The sequence below is a fragment of the Taeniopygia guttata genome, chromosome 12 (assembly GCF_048771995.1).
Source record: "Taeniopygia guttata chromosome 12, bTaeGut7.mat, whole genome shotgun sequence".
NCBI lineage: Eukaryota > Metazoa > Chordata > Aves > Passeriformes > Estrildidae > Taeniopygia > Taeniopygia guttata.
In genome coordinates, this window is record NC_133037.1 from 17,139,208 (window position 1) to 17,160,998 (window position 21,791).

At 41.5% G+C, this 21,791-nt stretch overlaps 1 protein-coding gene across 4 annotated transcripts; it reads left to right on the forward strand.

Moving 5' to 3' along the window:
- The first annotated feature begins 903 nt into the window (after positions 1-903).
- Positions 904-16,537, forward strand: LOC100226935 (man(5)GlcNAc(2)-PP-dolichol translocation protein RFT1). 4 transcript variants are annotated; one of them, XM_072934851.1, is made up of 13 exons: positions 904-1,960; positions 3,792-3,877; positions 4,392-4,469; positions 6,007-6,196; positions 6,753-6,854; positions 7,579-7,713; positions 8,622-8,700; positions 8,958-9,008; positions 9,598-9,728; positions 10,566-10,710; positions 11,082-11,187; positions 12,146-12,395; positions 13,265-16,537. In XM_072934851.1, exons 1-13 carry the CDS (start codon positions 1,679-1,681, stop codon positions 13,427-13,429), a joined length of 1,800 nt encoding a protein of 599 aa, XP_072790952.1. In that variant the 5' UTR covers positions 904-1,678; the 3' UTR covers positions 13,430-16,537. The 4 variants fall into 4 exon arrangements, with proteins under 4 accessions (XP_072790952.1, XP_072790951.1, XP_012427286.5 ...); XM_072934850.1 differs by having other exon boundaries at positions 905-1,960; positions 4,353-4,469; XM_012571832.5 differs by lacking the exon at positions 904-1,960 and adding an exon at positions 3,540-3,691 and having other exon boundaries at positions 4,353-4,469.
- Positions 16,538-21,791: the final 5,254 nt, after the last annotated feature.

Here is a 21,791-nt window from a genome sequence, read left to right on the forward strand (position 1 = left end):
AAAGGCTGAGAGAACTGGGGTTGTTCAGCCTGGTAAAGAGAAGGATTTGGGGTAACCTAACTGTGACCTTCCAGTACCTGCAGGGAACATAGAGGAAAGATGGAAAGAGACTTAAGAGCATGGAGTTATAGGACAAGGGGGAATGCTCCACATAAAGAGTAGGTTTAGATTAGATATTAGGAGAAAGCTCTTTACTGTGAGGGTGGTGAGGCACTGGCACAGGTTTCCCAGAGAAGCTGTGGTTGCCCCATCCGAGAAGTGTTTAAAGCCAGATTGGATGGGGCTTGGAGTAACCCGGTCTAACTGAAGGTGTCCCTGCGCATGGCAGGGGGTTGGAACAAGATGAGCTATAAGCTGCCTTCCAATCTAGGCTGTTCCAGGAAATGCTGCTCCTGATCGGAGCTGGCCTTGTGCTGTGTCCCATTTCCATCACCAGCTGAGCTGTTCGTTTGTTGCTCGGACACACCCGCAGCCGGTCGGACACACCCGCAGCCGGTCGGGCACACCGCAGCCGGTCGGACACACCCGCAGCCGGTCGGGCACAGCCGCAGCCGGTCGGACACACCCGCAGCCGGTCGGGCACACCGCAGCCGGTCGGACACAGCCGCAGCCGGTCGGACACACCCGCAGCCGGTCGGACACAGCCGCAGCCGGTCGGACACACCCGCAGCCGGTCGGACACAGCCGCAGCCGGTCGGACACACCCGCAGCCGGTCGGGCACACCCGCAGCCGGTCGGGCACACCCGCAGCAGGTCGGGCACACCCGCAGCAGGTCGGGCACACCCGCAGCCGGTCGGGCACACCCGCAGCCGGTCGGGCACACCTACAGCCGGTCGGGCACACCCGCAGCCGGTCGGGCACACCTACAGCCGGTCGGGCACACCCGCAGCCGGTCGGGCACACCTACAGCCGGTCGGACACACCCGCAGCCGGTCGGAAGCGCCGCCGAGCGGGAGCGCCCGGCCCGTCCCGGCCGTGGCGGGGCCGGTGCCGCCACCGCGCGGCCGAACCGCGTCAATGCCCGGAGGCGCCTCGTGCCGAAGCTGCTCCTCTCACCACCAGCTGGAGTTGCAGTTATTCCTCCTCTTCTTCCTCCCCCTCAGGCTTTGCGGCTGTTTCTGTTTCGGCTTTATGAGGTGACAAGCCAAACTGTCCAACAAAACATCGCTCATTGTCACTTACTATTGCCTGTGGGAGATGCCTGGAAAGGTCAGACCATTGTCTCCAGGTAGCACAGTGAATCCTCATGTTTTAGTCCTCGAAGTTACCCCCTTTTGTCACAGAAATGTTTGTGTGTAGAGAGTAGACATGAGTCCTTCTTACTGGAGTATTGGTAGATGCTGGAGCGTGTCCAGAGAGGGGAAATTAAAATGGCTGAGAAGTCTGGAGCATCAGTCTTATGAGGAGCAGCTGCAGAGACAGGTGGAAACTGCTTGGAGAAGAGAAGGCTCAAGGGAGACCTTATCACTCACATGTCTGAAAGAAGGCTTTTCCAGACAGGTGGGTGTTGGTCTCTCCTCCCAAGTAACAATAAGATGAGAGCAAACAGCCTCAAGTTGTGCCAGGGGAGGTTTAGATTGGCTATTAGGAAAAATGTCTTCAACAAATCGCACTGGAACAGGCTGCTCAGGGGAGTGGTGGAGTCACCATCCCTGGGGGGATTTCAAAACCAATTAGATGTGGTGCTTGGGGGCATGTTTCAGTGGCGGAGCTGGACCGGTTGGGCTCTCTGACCTCAAGAGTCCTTTCCAACCTGAACAGTTCTATGGTTTATGCTTCATGCTCCTCAACTGCATTTCTGTTTCCCAGTTTAGCTTATCTGGTAGTTTATACTGGGTTTTAATCCCTTCCAGTTCATCCACCCTTATAGAGATCAGCACAAGCCATAACACACTGGAAGTCTTTTTTCATTTCTGCCATCACCACTTACTGCCACAAGAGCAAACTCCAGAGTCTGAGGTAGGACAATATTTTAGTTGCTTTTTCCATTTGATAACTGGAAAACTGCTTAAAGGAGGGGAATGGTAATGTTTCCTCCTCTCTAGCTACAATCAATACTCTTCTATAACTCAAAATCTGTCTCTGCAGTTGCTCAACACAGATTAGTTTCTACTGTCTCTCCCCATTTCCCTATCTTTACAATGGGAAAACAATCCCTTTTTTCTTTTTTTTTTTCCCTTCATTGGTTTGTGGTTTTTTTAATCATAGGATATATTCCTCTGCCACCATCTACATCTATACATCACTTCCAGATTAGTTAAATGTCATTAGGAAAAATGACCAAATAGGGGGGAAAAAAGCGGCCTGGGAAACTTTACTCTGAACACGGAAGGAATAAAGCGCTGGGTGAAATGGCTCAGAGGAGGAGGCTTCATGCAGAAGACAATTGTTGGACAGGTGGCTGCTTTGCATCAGGTTGAATAATTTTGGTTGGTTCTCCAGATTCTCTGAAGACCCTGATTGAAACTGATGCTGTTCACAGTCTGTCACTAAGGAGCTGTAATCAAGTAGGGCTCAAATACTTCCCTCCCCCATGCTCTTCGTAGCTGCTGCTGTTAGACAGGAAAAATCTTAGTTTAACTCTAGCATTGCTTAGAAAACTGTGACCTCTGAGCTGGAAGCGCCATGCTTCTGAAGGGAATGTTCTGTAACGCAGAAAGATAGAATCTTTTTATATATCACTGCTTAAACAGTGATCCAAAATAGTCTGGAACTGTCCTGACTTACACTGAGTCCAAGGCCTTGCCTGTTTGGCAGCCTTCAATGCACTCTTATTATCAAATCCAATCTGTAGCAATTAAATTGCATCTTGGCATTTGAAGGTGTGTTTGGACTTGATTTTGATTTTGTTGTTGTTTGTTTTGGGGTTTTTTTGGTGGTTTTTTAGTTGTGTCTTTGGGTTTTTTTTTTTTTTTTCTCCACAGAATAAAGCGAATGGTTTCTTTCTCCTTCTTGCACCGAATGTTTTTTTCCCTACGTCTTGGTTGTGTTTCTCCTTAGGTCAGGGAAGGCTGGTGGGTTTGCCCTCAGTTTGGAAAGGGATTGGTGGAACTCGGAAGCTTTTTCAGCAATCTTTGGCAAACAGCGCTTGTTGAACGTCACCGTATCTACCGTGCATCTCCTCCCGTGAGCCAGGCTGCAGTTTCGGGCTGGCTGCGGAGGAGCCCGGGGCTGTGGAGCTGCGCCGCAGTTTTGGCGGGCTGAAGTTCTTGGCCATTCACCCTTTGTCGTGTCCCCTCAGTGTCCCGCCCTGCTGCCCGGTGCCCCCTCAGTGAGGGGCGGTACCGCCGTGTCCCCCCAGCGCCGGGCCGGGCCGGGCCGGGCGGTACCGCCGTGTCCCCTCAGCGCCGGGCCGGGCCGGGCGGTGCCGCCGTGTCCCCCCAGCGTCGGGCAGGGCCGGGCGGTACCGCCGTGTCCCCTCAGTGAGGGGCGGTACCGCCGTGTCCCCCCAGCGCCGGGCCGGGCCGGGCCGGGCGGTACCGCCGTGTCCCCCCGGCGCCGGGCCGGGCCGGGCGGTACCGCCGTGTCCCCTCGGCGCCGGGCCGGGCCGGGCCGGGCGGTACCGCCCCGCTGACGGGATCCGGCGCGACGGCGGCCGCGCCACTTCCTGGCGGCGGGAGCGGGGCGATGGCGGCGCAGGACGTGCTGGGCCAGACCGCCCGGCTGGCCTCGTCCAGCGCCCTGCTGCAGGTGCGGGGCCGCCCCTCCCTCCTTCTTCCTCATCCTCCTCCTCTTGCCGCTGCTGCTCGGCGGGGCGCCGCAGGTGCTTCCCGTGCGGCTTCTTTCGCAGGTGCTGTTCCGGGTGGTCACGTTCGGGCTGAACGCCTTCACCCTCCGCTACCTGTCCCGGGAGCTGCTCGGCGTGGTCAATGTCAGGTGAGGGGCGGCGGCTCGGCGGCACCCGTGAGGGCTGTGCGGCAGAGCTTGTGCTGCTCTCGCCCTCTCACTGCGAGCCTCTGATCAGTGCTCCTGGCCGTGTCGCACTGTTTGGTCATTTCATGCCTCCCCAGGTCTGTTTTGGCCTGAAACACCGGTAGCACTGTTGTGTGTTTAGGCCATCAGTTTGGGGTGGAAAAACTAGATACAATGTGTTTTTCCTACAGCATATACTGTATCTTCACAGTTGGTTTGCAGCACGTGTTCTTGCCATTTGAAACATCGCGCGAAATTACTTTCAGTTTTTAGGAGATGGTGATAATTTTACCTCGTATAACCATGTTTGCACACCTGTAGGAATTTGTCTGCCAGGCAGTCGTGGGTAAAAACTGATGCTACTGCATGAAGGATTTACAATTTATAGAAAAGAAATTGTTTTCTCTCCTTTTTTTTTTTCCCTTTTCACCCCCTTTAGGCTGACTCTGCTGTACTCAACAGTTGTCTTCCTTGCCAGGGAGGCGTTTCGCAGAGCTTGTTTGAGTGGAAGTGCCAAGAGAAACTGGACCAAAACAATTAATCTCCTGTGGCTGACGTAAGATACCCTTAAAAGTTTACTTTCTTAGAATATCTCGTTTTTGTCTGGGAGCTCACAGAATGAGAGGAAGTGTTTATTTACTGAGGTAATTATTTCAGAAGCCTCTGTTATGTTTCTGATTTAGGACTGTTGTAGGAAGTTGCTCGAGTCTGGTGCTGTAGCAGTTGCTCGAGTCTGGTGCTGTAACATTTTTGGACTTGATTTTTTGTTGGAGCACATGAAGAAGTTCATTGCAAAAAGTGCCATTTTTTCTGTTGCTTGACTTTCATTTGGGCTGTAGCTTTTGAAGGAAAACCCTGTTGCACCAATATGTAGCCCTTTGTTTTTTCTTCCACTTTTTGCCCAGTTTTGTTCTTTTATTACCCAGTGTGCATTTGTGAACCTGCAACATAAATGTTTGGGTAGGAGAGATGCAAAATTAAACAACAAGGAGGAAGTAGGGTTGCCTCTTTCAGCTGTGGTGATGTTTATAGCAGAACAGCTTAAAGTCCACAGGACGCTGCAACAAGCGATCACACATTGCAGTGTGGATAAAGTGGATTTTATAGCTTGTTTATCCTTCCTGGTTCCTGATTCTCTCTGCTTTCTACCTCTGTCAGCTCTAGCTGCTGTGTAGCGCCAGCTGGGCTGGGCAGGGCAGTAAAGTTACCTGCCTGATACAGTTGAAAACTACCCCTGCATGATCAAATAGTATTCTCCCACTGGGGCACCTGACTTTCCCTGGAACTGCCCAGCTGTTAACTGATCTGGCCCAGGAAGGGGGGGGTTATGGGTGGTCATCTGCATCCAGGTGTGAAGAAGAGGGATTGTTCCTGTCAGGGAAAGGTATAATAGTAATATTTAAAATACATTGTTTCTGTACTGTGGCAGCTTTCTGCTGTGTGATAGCCTTTCCAGCGAGCTTTGGCAGAGATGACACTGATTGTGTGTATATTTTTGTTTTAAATTTTTCCTTATAGAGAAGCATAACTTCAAATGAAGGTTACCTTTGGTGAAGCATCTGAAATACGTGTTAGGAGCTTGATGTCTAATATCTTAGAGGTCTGATAGTGTGAGGGTCAAAGAGATTCTTGCTGCAGTGATGTAAAACTTGATGGACTCTGTCAGGAACTCTCTTTCTGAAGCAGTGTCAGCAGAACAGGATGTGCAAGCTGATGTGGGATCAGAATTGTTTGCTCCTAAGGCACAAAAATGCAGATATTTGACCTAAGGGGTCTGGAGTAGAAAATGGGCAACTCATAAAAAATGTTTTCTGTAGAGTGCCTTAAGGGTGTTCATTACAAAAGAAAATATTCATTCTTGGTATGGTAACAATAGGAATTAATTCCTCAGGGCCTATTTTTGTGTAATCATTGTGGCCATATGTGATATTACATATGTGCATATGTAATCTAATTTTCTTTTTTTTTTTTCCTGTTTTGTTGGGAGTTTTTGTTTTGTTTTTTGTTTGGTTGGTTTGGTTTTTCCCCTTTTTTTTTTTTTTTTTGTTTCTGCTGCAGTAAAATTTCCATTAATTAGTTTTTATATTTTTTAGAGTCCCTCTTGGTGTCTTTTGGTCTCTTACCTCGGGCTTAGTCTGGCTGTACTTGCTTGAAGTACCCGATCCTTCTGTGGTTCCTCACTATCAGGCTGGTGTAGTGGCATTTGGTCTTTCTGCCATTATTGAACTCCTGGGAGAGCCATTCTGGGTTTTAGCACAAGCTCATTTGTTTGTGAGACTTAAGGTTAGTAAAGTCTGTGGGGTGTGTGCTTGTGGGGGGAATCTTTACTGAAAAGAACAGATTACTGACTTAGATCTTTGTATATTCAAGCATATAAAAACCCCTGTGTGTACTGTTTAGTACTACGTGGCCTAGTTTGTGACATACCCAGGAATTTGTACCCATTAAAATAAGCAAATTGGTTTATTTAGACATTATCAGCTTCAAGTTCCTTTAATCCTGAAACATAGGTTTTAATTGGAGGGAGAGATACTGCTTCCACAATTCTACATGAAATATTGAGACTGTGATAGTCTCAAGCAAAGATTTTTTTCCATATGTCCTGTAAAAAGAGCGGGGAAAATGCAATGAAACTATGAAATGCTAGAATAGAAAACATACAGAGCAATGACAATCTAAGCTGGCCAGCTCAGCAAAAAGAAACTGCCATAAAGTCACACTGACTTTGAAAATCTTACATTCCTACATCAATTCTGTGCATTAAACATATGTATTTTAAGCTTGTGTACATGCTTAAGTTGCCAGAAAATAACCCTTCTCTGTTTTGTGTTTCTTAAAGGTAATTGCTGAAAGCCTTTCAGTAGTGTCAAAATGCATTTTGACAGTTACTTTAGTAATCCTTTATCCTCACTGGGGCCTTTACATTTTTTGCTTGGCTCAGGTAAGTTACCTTTGTTCTCTCTCACCTGAATTTTAATTTTCCTTTGACATTTAGTCTGCTGAAGAACTTTGTGGAGCTGAGAGAAAAAGCTCCTGGGAGGTTTAAGATTTAGAATTTATATTTAGTATTTTCCTGATATTCATTATTGACTTGGTGCTTTGACATTCAGTTAAAGGGAGGTAGAATGAAACTCCTTCCATCTGTGAAGGCACATCTTGCAAATAAGGTTATGTTATTCTACTCACACAGAACCTTATCAGCCTAATCAAGTGCTAATCAACTGCAATTAATTCAGGTTAAAACTTTTTCTTGATGACAATGAAGGAGGGATAATTTTTCTCCTTCAAGTTTTTGCCCTGGCTTTCCATCTTATAACTGATGGAAATTGGAAATGTTCTATGAGGTGAGAGATGTAGGTAGTAGCTACTCTGTCAGCTTGATTTTTGATTGAGTAATTGCTTTGTAATTGGACCCTCACCGTTCTATAAATGCTGAATAAAGCAGGAAAATTAGCAAAGGCCTATGATAACCTACATGTTAAAAAAAATAGAAACCTCAACAGCATTCTTAAGAACTGTTCAAATCCTTACCTAGTTTAATATTTGGTAGGCATAAGAGCTACTTACATTTTCTTCTCACTGTATTTTTCACCTAGTATATAATTCTGCATTTCTAAGTTAATTTGGTTTCACTGTTTTTCTTTTCTCCTTCCTGATCTTCCCAGCTTTTATATGTCAGTGTTCTGGTAATGTGCTATGTGATTCATTTTGTCATGTTTTTGGGATCTCCTGAAGCCACAAAGAAATCATTTCCAGTTGCTAGGGTGAAAGCTCTATTACCTAGCTTTGTGGAAGATGAGGTAAGTTGTGCAATTTATTTCTTGATTTTCTTCTTAAAATCTCACATGAAGGCACTTTGAATGTTGCTTTTAGACTGGGGAGTAAATTGAGTAGTTTCGGGGTTATTTTTGCACTATAGAAAATATGATTGATTAAGTAAAAAATATTGCATAGAAATTGTGCGTGAAGTTTATATTAGTAAAATTCTCGTCAGAAAAACTTCATGAAACTTGAACTCTTTGTGGTTTTGGGTTTGTTGTTGCCGACTTGGTGTGTGCAAAATATTAGTAGACATTAACTGGAGGTAGGCCATCTGCACTGTCAGGGGAATGACCAGCTATCACTGGATCTGAGGCAGAAAATAAACCAGAACCATGTAACAGTGAATTTTTTGGTACTTTGAACACAGCACAGAATAACCATAATGTTCCACAGCATCCTAGAGATACACAAATATCTCTCAAACGAAAATGAAGCAAAGAAAGAAATTAAAAGACTCGTTGAGAAAGACAGCATTCTGGATAAGATTTACAGATTGACAATATACAGGTGGTTCTTGGTTGCAAGTCTTAAAAGGACAGTTTGAAGAGCAGTAAACAGTTCATATCTCCAGTGAGGGTAAAGTTATATTGGCACTTTAAACACTCTGAGTGTTCCTAACTCTAGCCTTGATTAGTATTTTCTGTAGAATGCTCTTATGGGTACTTTCAGCAGCAGCAGCACTTGTCAACAAGGGAATCAGTTTTTGCCAGATCCGTGATGTTAGTGCTTGAATTCAGCAATATTTTACTAGTGGTTAATAACTGTGGCATTGGGGGTTTCCTTACCACTGCAGTTAGAGCTACCCTAGCGTTGCACTGCCTTGATGTTTTCTATTTCTACTCTGTAACATCAATCACATTTGTTACATTTCAGTATTTTTTTTCAGACCTTTGTTAACTGGAAGGAAGCACGCTTGACATGGAGTTTCTTCAAACAATCCTTCTTGAAACAGATTTTGACAGAGGGTGAGGCTTGACATAGAGGTGTGAGGGAAGAGGGCTCATGAAAACTATTTACAAAATTGACTTAAAGCTTCAGGAAGCTTGGGTGGGGGAAGATGAGGCACATGATTGCCAACCTGAATGGAGTTTTTGAAGGTTTTCAGAATTAGGTGCTATCCTATTTGACTTTGTCTGTTGAATGCTTAATATTGGAAGTGCCTGAACAAGTATTGGGTAGGATTTAGAGGCTTGTTCTGAAGTTCTCTATTTTGAACTTACAGGTGAACGTTATGTGATGACTTTTTTGAATGTGTTAAATTTTGGAGATCAGGGTAAGTGTGATGGTATTGTGGAATGGTGACAGAGTTTTCTTAGACACTGCTCTTCATGTAGTTCTGAAAATGACTTAAAGTGTTTGAAGATAGCTTGAAAGTCTGAGAATGTTTCAAAGCCTTTGAGCTGCATTTCAGGGAATGATTAATATAAACTTTAATTTAAGATAATAGAATTATAGAATAGCCTGGAAATGACCTTCAAGATTATCTAGTTCCAGTCCCCCTGCCATGGACGTTCACTAGATCTATATCTTTGCATTCTCCTGTATCAGTAAATCCTTACATTCCTGTTCTTATTCAGTGAACTTCATCATGATCATCTAATTCCTCTACAGCAAGAATTCTAAGTCTAGATTCACTTCTGTCTAGCTGGTGCTTTTGTCTTACCTTTGCCATGAGCAAACCTTGCAATTTTAAGGTGTAGTTGCTTGATTGTCAGAATTTTTAGAGAATACTGCTTCAATGTTGCACTAAATACCACTTGTTTTCTCTTTTTTTGGGGATGTTAAATTAGAATTCATGTTGTTATTAAAGATTTGGAATTAAAATATGTCTAAAACTCTGAGATTGCCTTTTTTTATTTAAGGTGTATATGATATCGTGAATAACCTCGGTTCACTGGTGGCCAGGTTTATCTTTTTGCCTATTGAGGAGAGCTTTTATGTATTTTTTGCTAAAGCGTTGGAAAGAGGGAAGACTGTAAAGGACCAGAAGCAGGTATGTTTGTTTGGATTAATTACATGTCAAATGCTTGATTTTTGTTACAGATAAGTTGCATCACAGAAGTGTGACTGATGAAAATGTGTGTTTAAATTTGCTTATTGAGGCTGTTAAAATTGAAAAATGGAGAATAAAAATGTTGAGTGAGACTGGACCAAAAAGAAAAAAGAATGGGTAAAATAAGGAAATAGAAATGAAAATATGTAGTGGTATAGTGCTGCTTTGCATCAATAAAGTTAACTTCAGCTGCTCCAAGCAGTGTGATGGAAAGCCTACTCTAATGTGTATTTCCAGATATAGCACGCCATTATTTAAATGATGAAATCTAGTAAATAAATGCTATCTGGAAGTACTTTTTTTTACTTAAATGTAGCTGTTAAATAATGTTCCTGAAGAGTGCTACTTTGGGAAGAAAAGAATTGGATTTTTCTTGTGTTTGGGTTATATGAGGAGGATTAATGAATAGGAGCTTTGTTCCACAGAGTATTACTCTTGCTCACTCATGAGGGTCAGCCTGTAGCAGTCCTGCTAATTGCACATCAACACACAATTAAATCCTGTGCTACAGGTCTGTGGTGGGCTTAGAGGGTGTCTGTGTGTATATTTGGTATAAAACCTACCTGGTGTGTAGAACTGAAAAAATGGTGGAATAATAAATCTGTAAAAAGTCTTACCAAGTTAAGAGCATGTGTGTGGATAATTCAATAACAAAGGATATGTTTCACACCTTTTTAGACCATGCAAACTGATTTGTTTCTCTGAAGGTGCATTTCTGCATGAGAGTGGCTGTTATTACATTGATTTTGGTTCATGTAATTTACTGTTTTTTTTCAGGATGATGTTGCTATGGCTGCAAATGTACTGGAATTGCTGCTGAAACTTGTGCTCCTGATTGGCCTCACCATTACTGTTTTTGGCTATGCCTATTCTCAGCTGGCTCTGGATATTTATGGAGGCTCAATGCTCAGTTCTGGAACAGGTAAAGATTTATAGACCTGACAAAAAAACACCACTCCTTAGGAGAAAAACCCTACAGCTATTATGAATCTTTTATAATCAGCAGTTTAGGTTTTTTCCTGTGAAACTGCTATTGGAATCTGTGATTTAGCTCATCAGAATCCTTCATCTTGCTTATTTGTGTTCTTTTTAAGATATCTAGACAGGAAACTTGTTCAAATGAACTAAAGTGTTGGAAAGGATGGATAAATATAATTGCCTGGCAAAAGATTCACAATAGTACAGCCAGGATGAAAACAATCCCCCTTACTGGCTTAATATCAGTGTCTGTAAAAACAAAGTGGTTTGATAAAAGATATCATTAACTATTTTGCTTTCTAATGTGTTTTTTAGGTCCAGATCTCCTCCGGTGTTACTCGTTGTATGTTCTGTTTCTTGCTGTTAATGGAGTAACAGAATGTTTTACATCTGCCTTAATGTGCAAAGAAGAAGTGGACAGGTAGGAAACAGTGCCTACAGAGTGTTCCTGTGAATTTATTTGTGCTGACCTTAAAAAGGAATTGGTGCTTTTGCACAAAATAATATCCTGCCCCACAGAAAAGCAACTCCCTGCTAGGCAGTGTGCATTTAGATTCAGATATAGAAGCTTTAGCAAGAGTTGAAAAGTTTGGGTAAGAAAGGTCAGAAACTAAGAAATAAAGATTGTTAATTTAGCTTTAGGCACATCACTGACTGATAAAGTAATTTAAATGTGTGTTTTCTGCACAGATGAGCTTGAAGTTACACTTTTTAAGACAATCACTTGACTCACTGAAAGTTTGCAACTATTAACATATTTCATGTACGGGTACTGGATGTACACTTAGGAATAGCCCAGGCTGTGGGTGTTATTCCAGTGGTTTACTACTTTGTAGGAGGTTGGACTAGGTGACCTCCTGAGAGCGCTTCCAGCCTGGATTATTTCCTGGTTCTGATGTGGCCCTTTCAAATTAATTTCAGTGAGATCTTTTTTGACTTTGCAAGGGCTGCTTTCAATACCCCTTTAAAATGTGCACTAGTTTTCCAAGTCACTGTTTACAACAGAAATGAAATAAAGTGTCAATTTGTTCTTGGGCATTAATTTTCTTTAATATATTCCTAAGATAAAATAGCAAAAAATGCACAAGTTTTTACATTACTAATAATTGTTATTAAGTTTGATTTTCTGCAATGAGTGCACAACTGATTAGTGTAATAGAATTCCGTTCACATAATGTAGTTCTTGGTTTAATTTGGTTGATGTATTTTCTATTCTTTCAAATCATTTTTTTTATCTTCTCATTTCTCAAATTTATTTTCACTAGAAGATGGTAAAAGAAATTCTGTTACTGATGTTAGAAAATAAAAGATCATTAGTAAATGAATGCTGGAACTGCATGCATTGTTAAATTATTTCTTCTTTTTGTTTTTTTCCCTAGGTACAATTTTGTTATGCTGGCATTGTCTTTCATATTTCTGTGCATCTCTTATTTCCTGACCCACCGGTATGGCAGTGTGGGCTTTATCCTTGCCAACTGCTTCAACATGGGCATCAGAATAGCTCACAGCACCCACTACATCCATCACTACTTCAGAGAAAGCACCCACAGACCCCTCACAGGCCTGCTGCCCTCCCCAGCTCTGCTGCTGGTTTACATCCTCAGTGCTGGGGTCACTGCTTTCTCAGAGGTGAGCTCCTTCCTCTCTGCTCTCACTGACCGTGCTGCTGTCAGGGACTTCGTGTCCACAAAAAGGGGAATGCCATTAGGAAAACAGGCTTTTGAGGGTAGGCTGGGAGATTTGCATTACAGAAAGGCAGGATACATTGTTAAGAGATTCTTTGTATCAATGTTCTCTGCCACCTGTACAAGGTGGATCTGACAAGTAAAATAAAATCTAACACATTTCTGCTGTCTGTAGTTAATCCATGTTCTTTGTTATTAATAATGGAAATTTTGCAGTGGCACCAAGAAACTGGCATTAAAAATTCTTTAATAAAAACAAGTAATAACCAAAACTAGAAGAAAACCAAAAATTGCTAAGAGCACATTTAACACATTTATTCAGTACAAGATGGTAATTGTGCAGGCTGATTATTAAGGGGATTGGAGCTTTTCAATATACAAAAATTTGACAGCTTGAAAATCCATTATGCTTGAGATAGGCGAATTTTATATTTTGGAGTGTGAGATTTCCAGTTTGTTAGAAAATAGCCTGATATGTTGCTGTACAGTAGCAGACTTGCCTGACAGCACCAGCAGAGTTTTGTGTAATCTCAGTTAACACATTTCTGCATGCCAGATAACAGCATCTTTCTCATTCACCTTCGGATATCTACTGAATGGTTATTTTTTGCTGAACTTAAGAACTTAAGTAAGTGAATGTTGGGGCTTCTGAAGATGATTTATTGTAGGGTCAGTGCACGTGCACAACTCTACTTGGCTTGATGGTGAAGTTAGTGTGTTGGACAGAGGTGTTGGACCTTATTTCTTGTTGAGGCAGTAAATGCACTTTGTGCTGAGTGGTTTTCCTGCAATGCCTTATTTTCTTTGTTGTAGGTGTTGTTCTGCTGTGACAAGGGCTGGATGGCCAGGCTGATCCACATCAGCACAGGTGCCCTGTGCCTTGCAGCAACCCTGGTTACCATGTTATGCACAGAGACCAAGCTCATCCACTTTGTCAGGAGCCAGTTCCTCTCCCGCTATCTGAAGAAAGGAACATGACCTGCTCCTGTGCAGAACAGTTCTTGTACGTGCTTGCAGGAAAGGGCTGTGTTTTTTCCATAAGATCTGTATGGAAAAAAGGTTTCCATGTGTGTTTGGAAGCCCTGATAAGGGAGTGGCAATGCTGGAAACTGGCACATGAATATTATTTTGTCTTCTGAACTGGTCAGTGCAGCAAAAGAGAGGTGAATAGTTTTCTCTTTATGAATCATTCTTGTCTAAGCTTTTCTTCAAACAGCCTCTGAAGATCTAAGCTGCACCCACTGATACAACCTGGTTGACAGACTGCATGTAGAGAGCTCCCCTTCCTGCCACTGGGCAGTGTAGGAAGGCCTGACGTGGTTTAGAAGGCTTTTATTTGGCATGCATGCTGCTTAACTGGGGAGAAAATGGTCAGGGAGAAAATCCCAAAACCAACCACAACTGTGAATGCCATAAAAATACCCAGAAGCTGAGGAGAACCCTAGAGCAAGGACCAGCACCAGTGTGAGTGTTGTGGAGCAGAACACAGTGTGGTGCAGAGGGATTGAGCTGTCACTGTTTGAAGTGCAAAGTAGGGAACAGAAGATCCTGACGTTTACAAGTAAATTAATGCAATACACAGCATGTGTCCCTGCTGGCTCTGTAAGATTATTTCATTCATCAGATCCTTCCTGTCTGAGGACATTGATTAAGTTGTCAGAAATACTCTGAAGCCTTAACTGGAAGGGGTTTTTGGCATTGTGTGCATAAGGTGTTGAGTACAATCACGGATGGTGCAGTTCATAAGGTTACTCATAAAACTTCTTGCTTTCATCCCATATTCTTTTGGGTTTGTCTGAGATTTTAAACGCCAGCATGAACAAACTTATCTCAATAAAAATAATTTTGTCTGTACAACTGAATGTGAAATATATTTAATAATGTTTTTTTTACAAGGAATTATGCATATTGAAGATGTTTTCATTGGATAGTAAATACTTCCTTTTGTTCCAATGTTTTCTTCATATCTTGTTTCTTCTTCAGTCTTGACCTCTGGATTGTTTTTTTTTTTGTTTTTTTTTTTTAATTGATGAAAATTTGGATGTTCAGAAGTTCTAAAATTCTGTGTATGGCTGCTGGTTTAGGTGTACTAATGGTGTATTATATTACTGATCTAAGATCTGAACTGGGCAGTTTCAGAATGTACAAGTGGCAGGTTTATAATCATCAGTGTTCCCTTTGCAGTTTTTGATGGACCAAAAAATGTAAAGGTATGAAAAATGTGTGCTCAGATGTGTGTAGTTGAAAGCTTTTAGTTTAATTATGTAGCAACTCTGCAGATCCTTAGACTGCTTAAAAAAAACTCACTGCAGTGGTGGTGTGGAGTTCATTCTGGTGACCTCAGTGCCCAGGCTGAAATGCTTTCTAGTGTCAGGGCCTTCAGCTTGTAGTTAGAAATATTTTCTAAACTCTGGTAGTTCCCACTTGGAAAACATTGCCAAAGATACTGTATTTGAGAATTTGGTGATTGAAAAATTATCATAGAGAAGCCAAAATGTCACAGTGAAGAAAAAGTCTTGCTGATTCTTCTTATGCTGTTTTGAAATCTGTCAAAATGAAACAAACTCTACCTTTTTCTGTCTTCTTAATTGAATTTAGTAATTCTTTGCCTTTTACATTTTTCTCTTCAGAATGTCCTACACCTTTTTTTTCTCTTTTCTGTCAGGTGTGGAGTTAGTTGTAAAGTACAGGTTCAAATATTGCAGAGGGTTGAAACTTCTTTATGATGAATGGTCAATGCTTACAACAGTTGCTTCTTCTTTACTTGTTAAGACAGTTGAACCTATGGCTGTGTTTTAAGGTCTGTCTTTTTCTGTATGCCTTTGGGATCCTACTGTGGTAATATCTCAATCTGTACAGTGAATTTTTATAACTCCTTGGAATGAGAAATTTTGTACAGCCCTGCACCTAAAGTGCTTTGGAAGTGGAAGAACTTCTCATACCAGATTGAAGCTTGAAGTCATTCTGCCTTGTCTGCTCTTACAGCCCCAGCTGTACACTGATATTACTTCTGCTACTTGTAATCTTGTAAGTAGGGTGATATGAGATACTCTCCTGTGACATGACCTGTGTAGTCTCATAAATATTATTTAATAGAAATGAATTATTTAGTATAATATGAATTAATTTAAAGACAACTTACGTTTTTATACCAGTTTGTGTTATTTTGTATTGGAAATATGATTTGTCTTATTTCATATTGGCAAATCTCATGTCTCAAGTGCTATTTTATATGACCCAGGAATACAGTTAAGGTGACTTAATGATTGCTCATTAGCAAATTAAGGACACATTCCTCATCTAAACATCATCTGTAAGCAGCTCAGTGATGGTTGACTGGTGTTTGTGATTTGGGATGTTTTATTTTTAATGTTTTATGTGGCAGGAAACTGCAAGGAGAGACACAACGTAGAGACCTATGAAACTACTGGTTTTTTATTTATCAGTGGGATCCTTAATGTCAGAGCTATTAATTGCTTTATTGCTAAAGCAGCAAACTCTCAAACTCAGGGACCAAGTTGAGATTGAACTTGACCACGTTTCCCTTTTGTTTTAGCCTTGTTCATCGGTCAAAAGCACCACTGCCTAAAGTGTCATGAAGCTGTTTTCCAGAGTTCTGAAATCTTTTAGTTTCAGCCAAAGGGGAATGAAACATTTTCTTTGGTGGGGAAGGTTATGATTTCATGCTTTGTGGTGTGCTTTTCTTATTTGTTGGATGAATGATTTTCAAGGTAACACTAAATAAAATTTATTTCCTTTATATTTTGTTGTTGTTTTCCACTTGATGATTACTGGAGTTTTATTTGTATCATTGGTACAGCTGATGCTTGAATTTGGTTGGATTTTCTAGGATATCTTATGTATAAATTCATTATCAACCTAAACATACACTCCATTTCCTAACACACACGGATTAAATTTGCTGTAGTAGTTTTGTGAGAAGTGGCATCATTAGAGTACATTTTCCCCTCTTTGTTTATATCAAATTGTATGAATTGGAATGGCCAAGTTCCTTTGTTTGTTTTTACAATGCATTGTGATAAAAACTGATTCAGTGACCAGGAATAAATCTGATATTTAATGAAATTTTTTAGCTGAATTAGTTTGTGGACGGCAATGTTGCTATTTAGAACTAACCAATTAACCAGTTTTTCAACTGTTTGATTTTCCTCTAGTGCTGTAAGTATTTTATTTGTTAAAAAAGTAGGCAGGGGCAGCCTTTTTTAGGTAAAGAAATGAGGAGCTGAAGCTTTGCCTAAATGGTTAATCTGCTTCAGCAGGCACAAAAGAGAATAGATGAAAGTTTGAATGTTGACCACAACTGAGCACTCATAAGGGATATTGGCTTCTTAGTTCATGTGACGGGTGAAGGATTGTGTGAGTGCCTTGAGGTCAGTCCTATAATTCCTTGGATGCTGAACAGTCCTTCTATCTAGACTTTGACTTTTTTTTTTTTGTGGGCTTCATATTTCTTGCTGTCTGAACATCATACCTTTTTTTTTTTTTTTTTTGTGGTTTAATTACCTGATTTTAAAGATAATGTCAAAGAGAGGGGATCTGAGGTTTAAATGTTTGTGTTCAAGGTAAGAGCGTGTTCATCTGATCACGGCAAATAAAGAGCACATCTCAATTATTTTAAAAATACCTTCCTATTTGGGGCATAAATTTAAGTTCTTAAGTTTTAGAAATCATCTGTTGCTAAAGTAAAGCCTGGAAAAAAGGATCAAAACCATTTGTTAAGCAAATATAATTTTCCAATAGTAAATGGATTCTGTCACCTGAATTGAGATACACTATGTGAAACTAGTTGCCTGATTACTTTTAACAGTTTATGAAGGGTTGTGACTGGTTATTTGGATTTTTCTTCCCCTGCAGCTGTGAATTAGATGAAAAATACTGCAGCTGAACATAACATTGTTTTGTCACTAGGAAATTCACTGCTGGCATTGAATTCAACCTGGAAAAGTAAAGAGGTCATGACACAACATCTGTTTTGTGGAGAACTTAGTTATTACCACCAGTAATACTACAAACACTGGAGTGGAAAAAATAACTCCAGAGCAAAGATGTTGCTAAATTGCCTTTTTGACCATTGTTTTATGGGCTGTGTTAGCTGGATTTCCCCTCATACGTGTGTTTGGAAGGTAAGTTTGAACAAAATGCTCCTGCTGCTCAAACATAAGGTGGAGCTGTTTCTTTGTGATAGAATTTCCACCTCATCTCCATGTCTTCCTTTTTTCACTCTCCTTGCCACATTTTCAGTGCTGCCGGTGATTTTACAGGCAGTGTGCTGGAAGCATGTGACTGAGGTTTTAAAACTCCTGTAACAATTTACATTTGCTCTTAGGTTTCATTTTTAGCTAACACAATCCATGTGAGATGTTAGGGGATCTCACCCTGCACTAAACTGTGCTTAGTCCTCCTCATCCTATTGCTAACCTGAACTGACTTGGGTTCCCACCCAACGCTGCCTTGGGCTGGCTGTAACTGGGGTAGCTTCTTTGCCTCTTCCTTGGGGTGATGGCCTTTGTGTGTCAGGGACAAAAATAATTTAAGGTACATAAATATTAAGCATTTTTTGTCTACTTCATGTTGTCGTTTCTCTGTTTTTACTAAGAATGTCAAGTTGTAGTTTCTAATGAACATTTTCTGAGGGCAGGAAGTGCTGTGACATCCTTGGAAGCAACTTTCAGAATTATGAGTTAATCAAAGAGTTAATGTTTTACAATGGCTGCATTGGCATCTGTGGCTCTCTGAGCTACTGACCCTACTCAAAGTATCCCAGTGTTGTACTTCTCTGCTTTGGAGGAATGACTGGAAGTATGGGTGCAGTGCTTCAGGGGACAGTCAGAGACTGCAGCTGCAGGCAGCTTCCAGGAATGAGCACCTTTCCCCTGTGCCTGTAAAACCTCTCTCCTGCCTGGATTTTGCTTTACCTTTGAAGTTGCTTTCTCCAGGTCCTGACTTGCAGAGATTCAGACTCTTACCCTTCTTGCTAAAAGCCAACTCTTCAATCCTTCCATTATCTGGCTCGTGTGAAAGTCTCAGTCGTGGATTTCAAAGCTTCTCTGTGAACTGGATGTGTCTGTGATTTAATTGGGAGATAGTCAGCAGCTTCAGAAGTGAAATTTGCTTTCTGTGTGTAGCAGATATTGTTACACAACCCTGAGAAAAACCCATCACACACACACAAAACAAACTGTGGCAACCCCCTTGGGATAATGAAGGTTTCTTTATCCTCAGGTTTTGCAAACAATCTAGGTATTGAGTAATCATCTTCTAGCTGCTCTTAGAAGTAGCCCCCCCTAAGTTCACCTGCAGCCAGTGAGACAAAACCCTTTTTATGAGGTCATTCTTCTCTCATTCACTTCTGTAGTGGAAAGGTTGACTCACCAGCCCCAGCCCTGGAGAGGTAGATAGGATATCTACAGTGTGATTTCACTTTTCCAGCCCTGTTATGCCACATATTGGAGTTCATTTATTTCATTAGTTTACTTTGTAAGGCAATTACATAACTGTTACCACAATAGGACTAGAATGGTGTTTTACATTTACTAAAATAACTTGGCAAATGATCTCTGTGCAGCAATCTCCTAGCTATAATAGAATTATTCAAATGTCTATGAACATCTTACATGCAGTATTAGAGTGAGTTAGATCAATCAAAAATTAATTGCATCCAAGGCATCAGTATAGCCTTCTGGGATGAGCTGGATGCCAGTATGTCACAATAAAGTCATAATAATTGATGTAGCATTGAATCGTGCCTTTGCTCCTCCCTTATAATGGCAATTTTATTAGCTGAGCAGGCTAGGTGGAAAAATGAAAAGAAAAGTGAAATGAAAGTAAGTTAAATACCAGATAGTGGTCATTAACTTTGATTTAATTCTGTGCTTATGTGGTTTATCATCCTGACACTTTATGCTTAAAAAAGCTTGTTTTGCACAATTGCACTTCCTCTGTGCTTCCTATTTATATATATGTAGAGAAGAATGGAGTATATGGCTGAGCATTCAATTTAAGCTGTCAACACAAAATATTTCTTCTGAACTTTGATTTGATGACTTGGGCTGTTAACATGAAAAGTATCTTTCTTGGTAAGTGGTTTTTCCTGGTCTTCTTTCTTTGTCAAGGTGTGACTCTTGGATGATTTATGTAGTAGAAGTAGAGTGCAGATATCAAAATATTTAATAATTCCTCTTCTCACTTACAATTTCTTCTGTTAATTTTTTTTTAAATTCATAAACCAGGATTATTGCTGTATCACAACTACTGAAGAGTTGTTGAACTGAATTAATACTTTGGCTTCTTTGTCTATGGGTATTGGGGAAAAAAGTAATTCCTTAGCTTCAAATTCAACTACAAACTTTTTTTACTGTTTTCAGAGAATCTGTGAACTAGACCAGAGTTTTTCTTTCTTTGGAAAGCCATATTGACAGTCAGCAGATATAGAAAGATGCTGAGTGAGATGCTGAGTGCAGAAGGCAAACAGGGGTGGTGAGGGGCAAAGTTTCAAGCAAACCATGCTGTTGCCTTGGGTTAGGGGGACATGGATGGTAGCTGCTGTTTTGTCTTGTTTTATTGCACAGGGACCTAAAAACACGTGCTGAAAATTGTTAAACACACTCAACTTGGTAGAGCTGTAGCTGGGTATTCAGCTGGGAAAAGCAGTCAAACATGAGATAGAAATGCAGATCTACAAAGTTCTGAGCTGTCAGACTTCATGAGTAATGCAAGAAAGTGATGTAAGAGTCTGGAAGACACATTGGTGCCTGAGAGCTGGCAAAGGGAGCAAAGCAGATTAATGTAGGACTAGAGGAAGTCTCATGAGTCCACATAAAGTGACTTTTTCCCTGTGAGTTTGCCTGTGTTAGCAATGCTGTTGTATCTTGTTCTCTTTAGTGCTTCATCTACCCAGTCTTATTTCCTTACTTCATCTTACTGCTACATTTTTAAAAGCAAGAGCAGAATCAAACCTGCAAAGCTGTGCTGCTTGTGAGCAGGCAGGAAAACTAAGTGTTCCCTCTGAGGGAGCCCCAGATTGACTGGATTCAGCTTGTTAATGGAAGGTTGAAAACAAATGTGAAAGTCTTTGGACTTTCTTCTCAAGAGCTGCTCAGATCCTGATAGATCTATTTGAAAGCACCCGAATTTCAGCAGAGAAACTGTTATCAACTCATTCCTAGAGGGCAAAGCCAGGGCAGTAAGTGGAGAGGTGGTGTGACTCTAAGTGATTGAACTATTGCAGCATGTGGCTGACTTTGCAGATAAAGCAACTAAAACTTGAACTCTGATCAGGGCATTTCATCACTAGAGAGTTGACAAAATTACATTATCAGAAAAGTAGGTAAAGCATGGAAAGGGGCTGAGGAGGGAAAAAAAGCTTTGACAGTTTGAAAACCTGCATTGCTTACAGGGCTGCACCTTTTCAGCCTGCAGTAAACAGGGTTTGATTTGTAAAAAAAGCCAAACTAAAGCCAGTGTAGCTGGCCCAGGCCTGCCAGCAGCTCAGCTCTCAGAGGGCTGGATTCATCCTGGTTTTCTGCACCTGATGTGCTTGAGCTGGGCTGAGACCTGTGCCCCTGCAACCAACTTGCTCCTGAGCCTGATTTTGCACACTGGCTCTGGAATGCCTGCCTTGGCTGGATGTGCTCAGACTGCAGGGTGCTTGGATTTACCCTGCAGTTGGTGTGAGACACAGTGATAGGTGGTTGTACAGACAGATATTTGCTAAATTTGGGGTAGGGATGAATGGGAAGGGATTGTGACTGTTTGTGGGAATCTGAAAGGCAGGAAAAATGAGGGAAAGGTGAGATAGGTCAGCAATATATGGTTTGCATATGGTAAAAAAAGCCACAGTTCGCAGGATTTTTTCCTAAATTATAACTTTCTCATTTGCTCATCAGCTAATTTATCTGGAACCTATATATCTGTGGAAATGACAGCAAAGCCCTCATGTTTGAGAGGCAGGAAAACTAGCCAACCTTAAGATGCAGAACATACTGCAGATTATGTAGCTGCAATTCTATGACAGAAAAAATCAGTTCCCTTTTCCACTTACTGATTATGGACTTTAGCATGCTATAGGTATTATGCAAATATTTTTTTAATGCTTAAACCCAAATGAAAAGGGGTGGGGATAATTAACTGGCATCATATGGATGTATTATCTTGGCAGATGTTGCCAGTCAGACTTCCTGATTAAACCTGCCCTTCAGGGCTCCTAATTTGAAATGAAATGCAAAATTAAGGCATGACAGAAATATTTCTCACAGTCAACAGATCAACTGTTAGATTGTGAGCAGAATTAGCTCTCACTAAATTTCCTTTTAACCCAAGT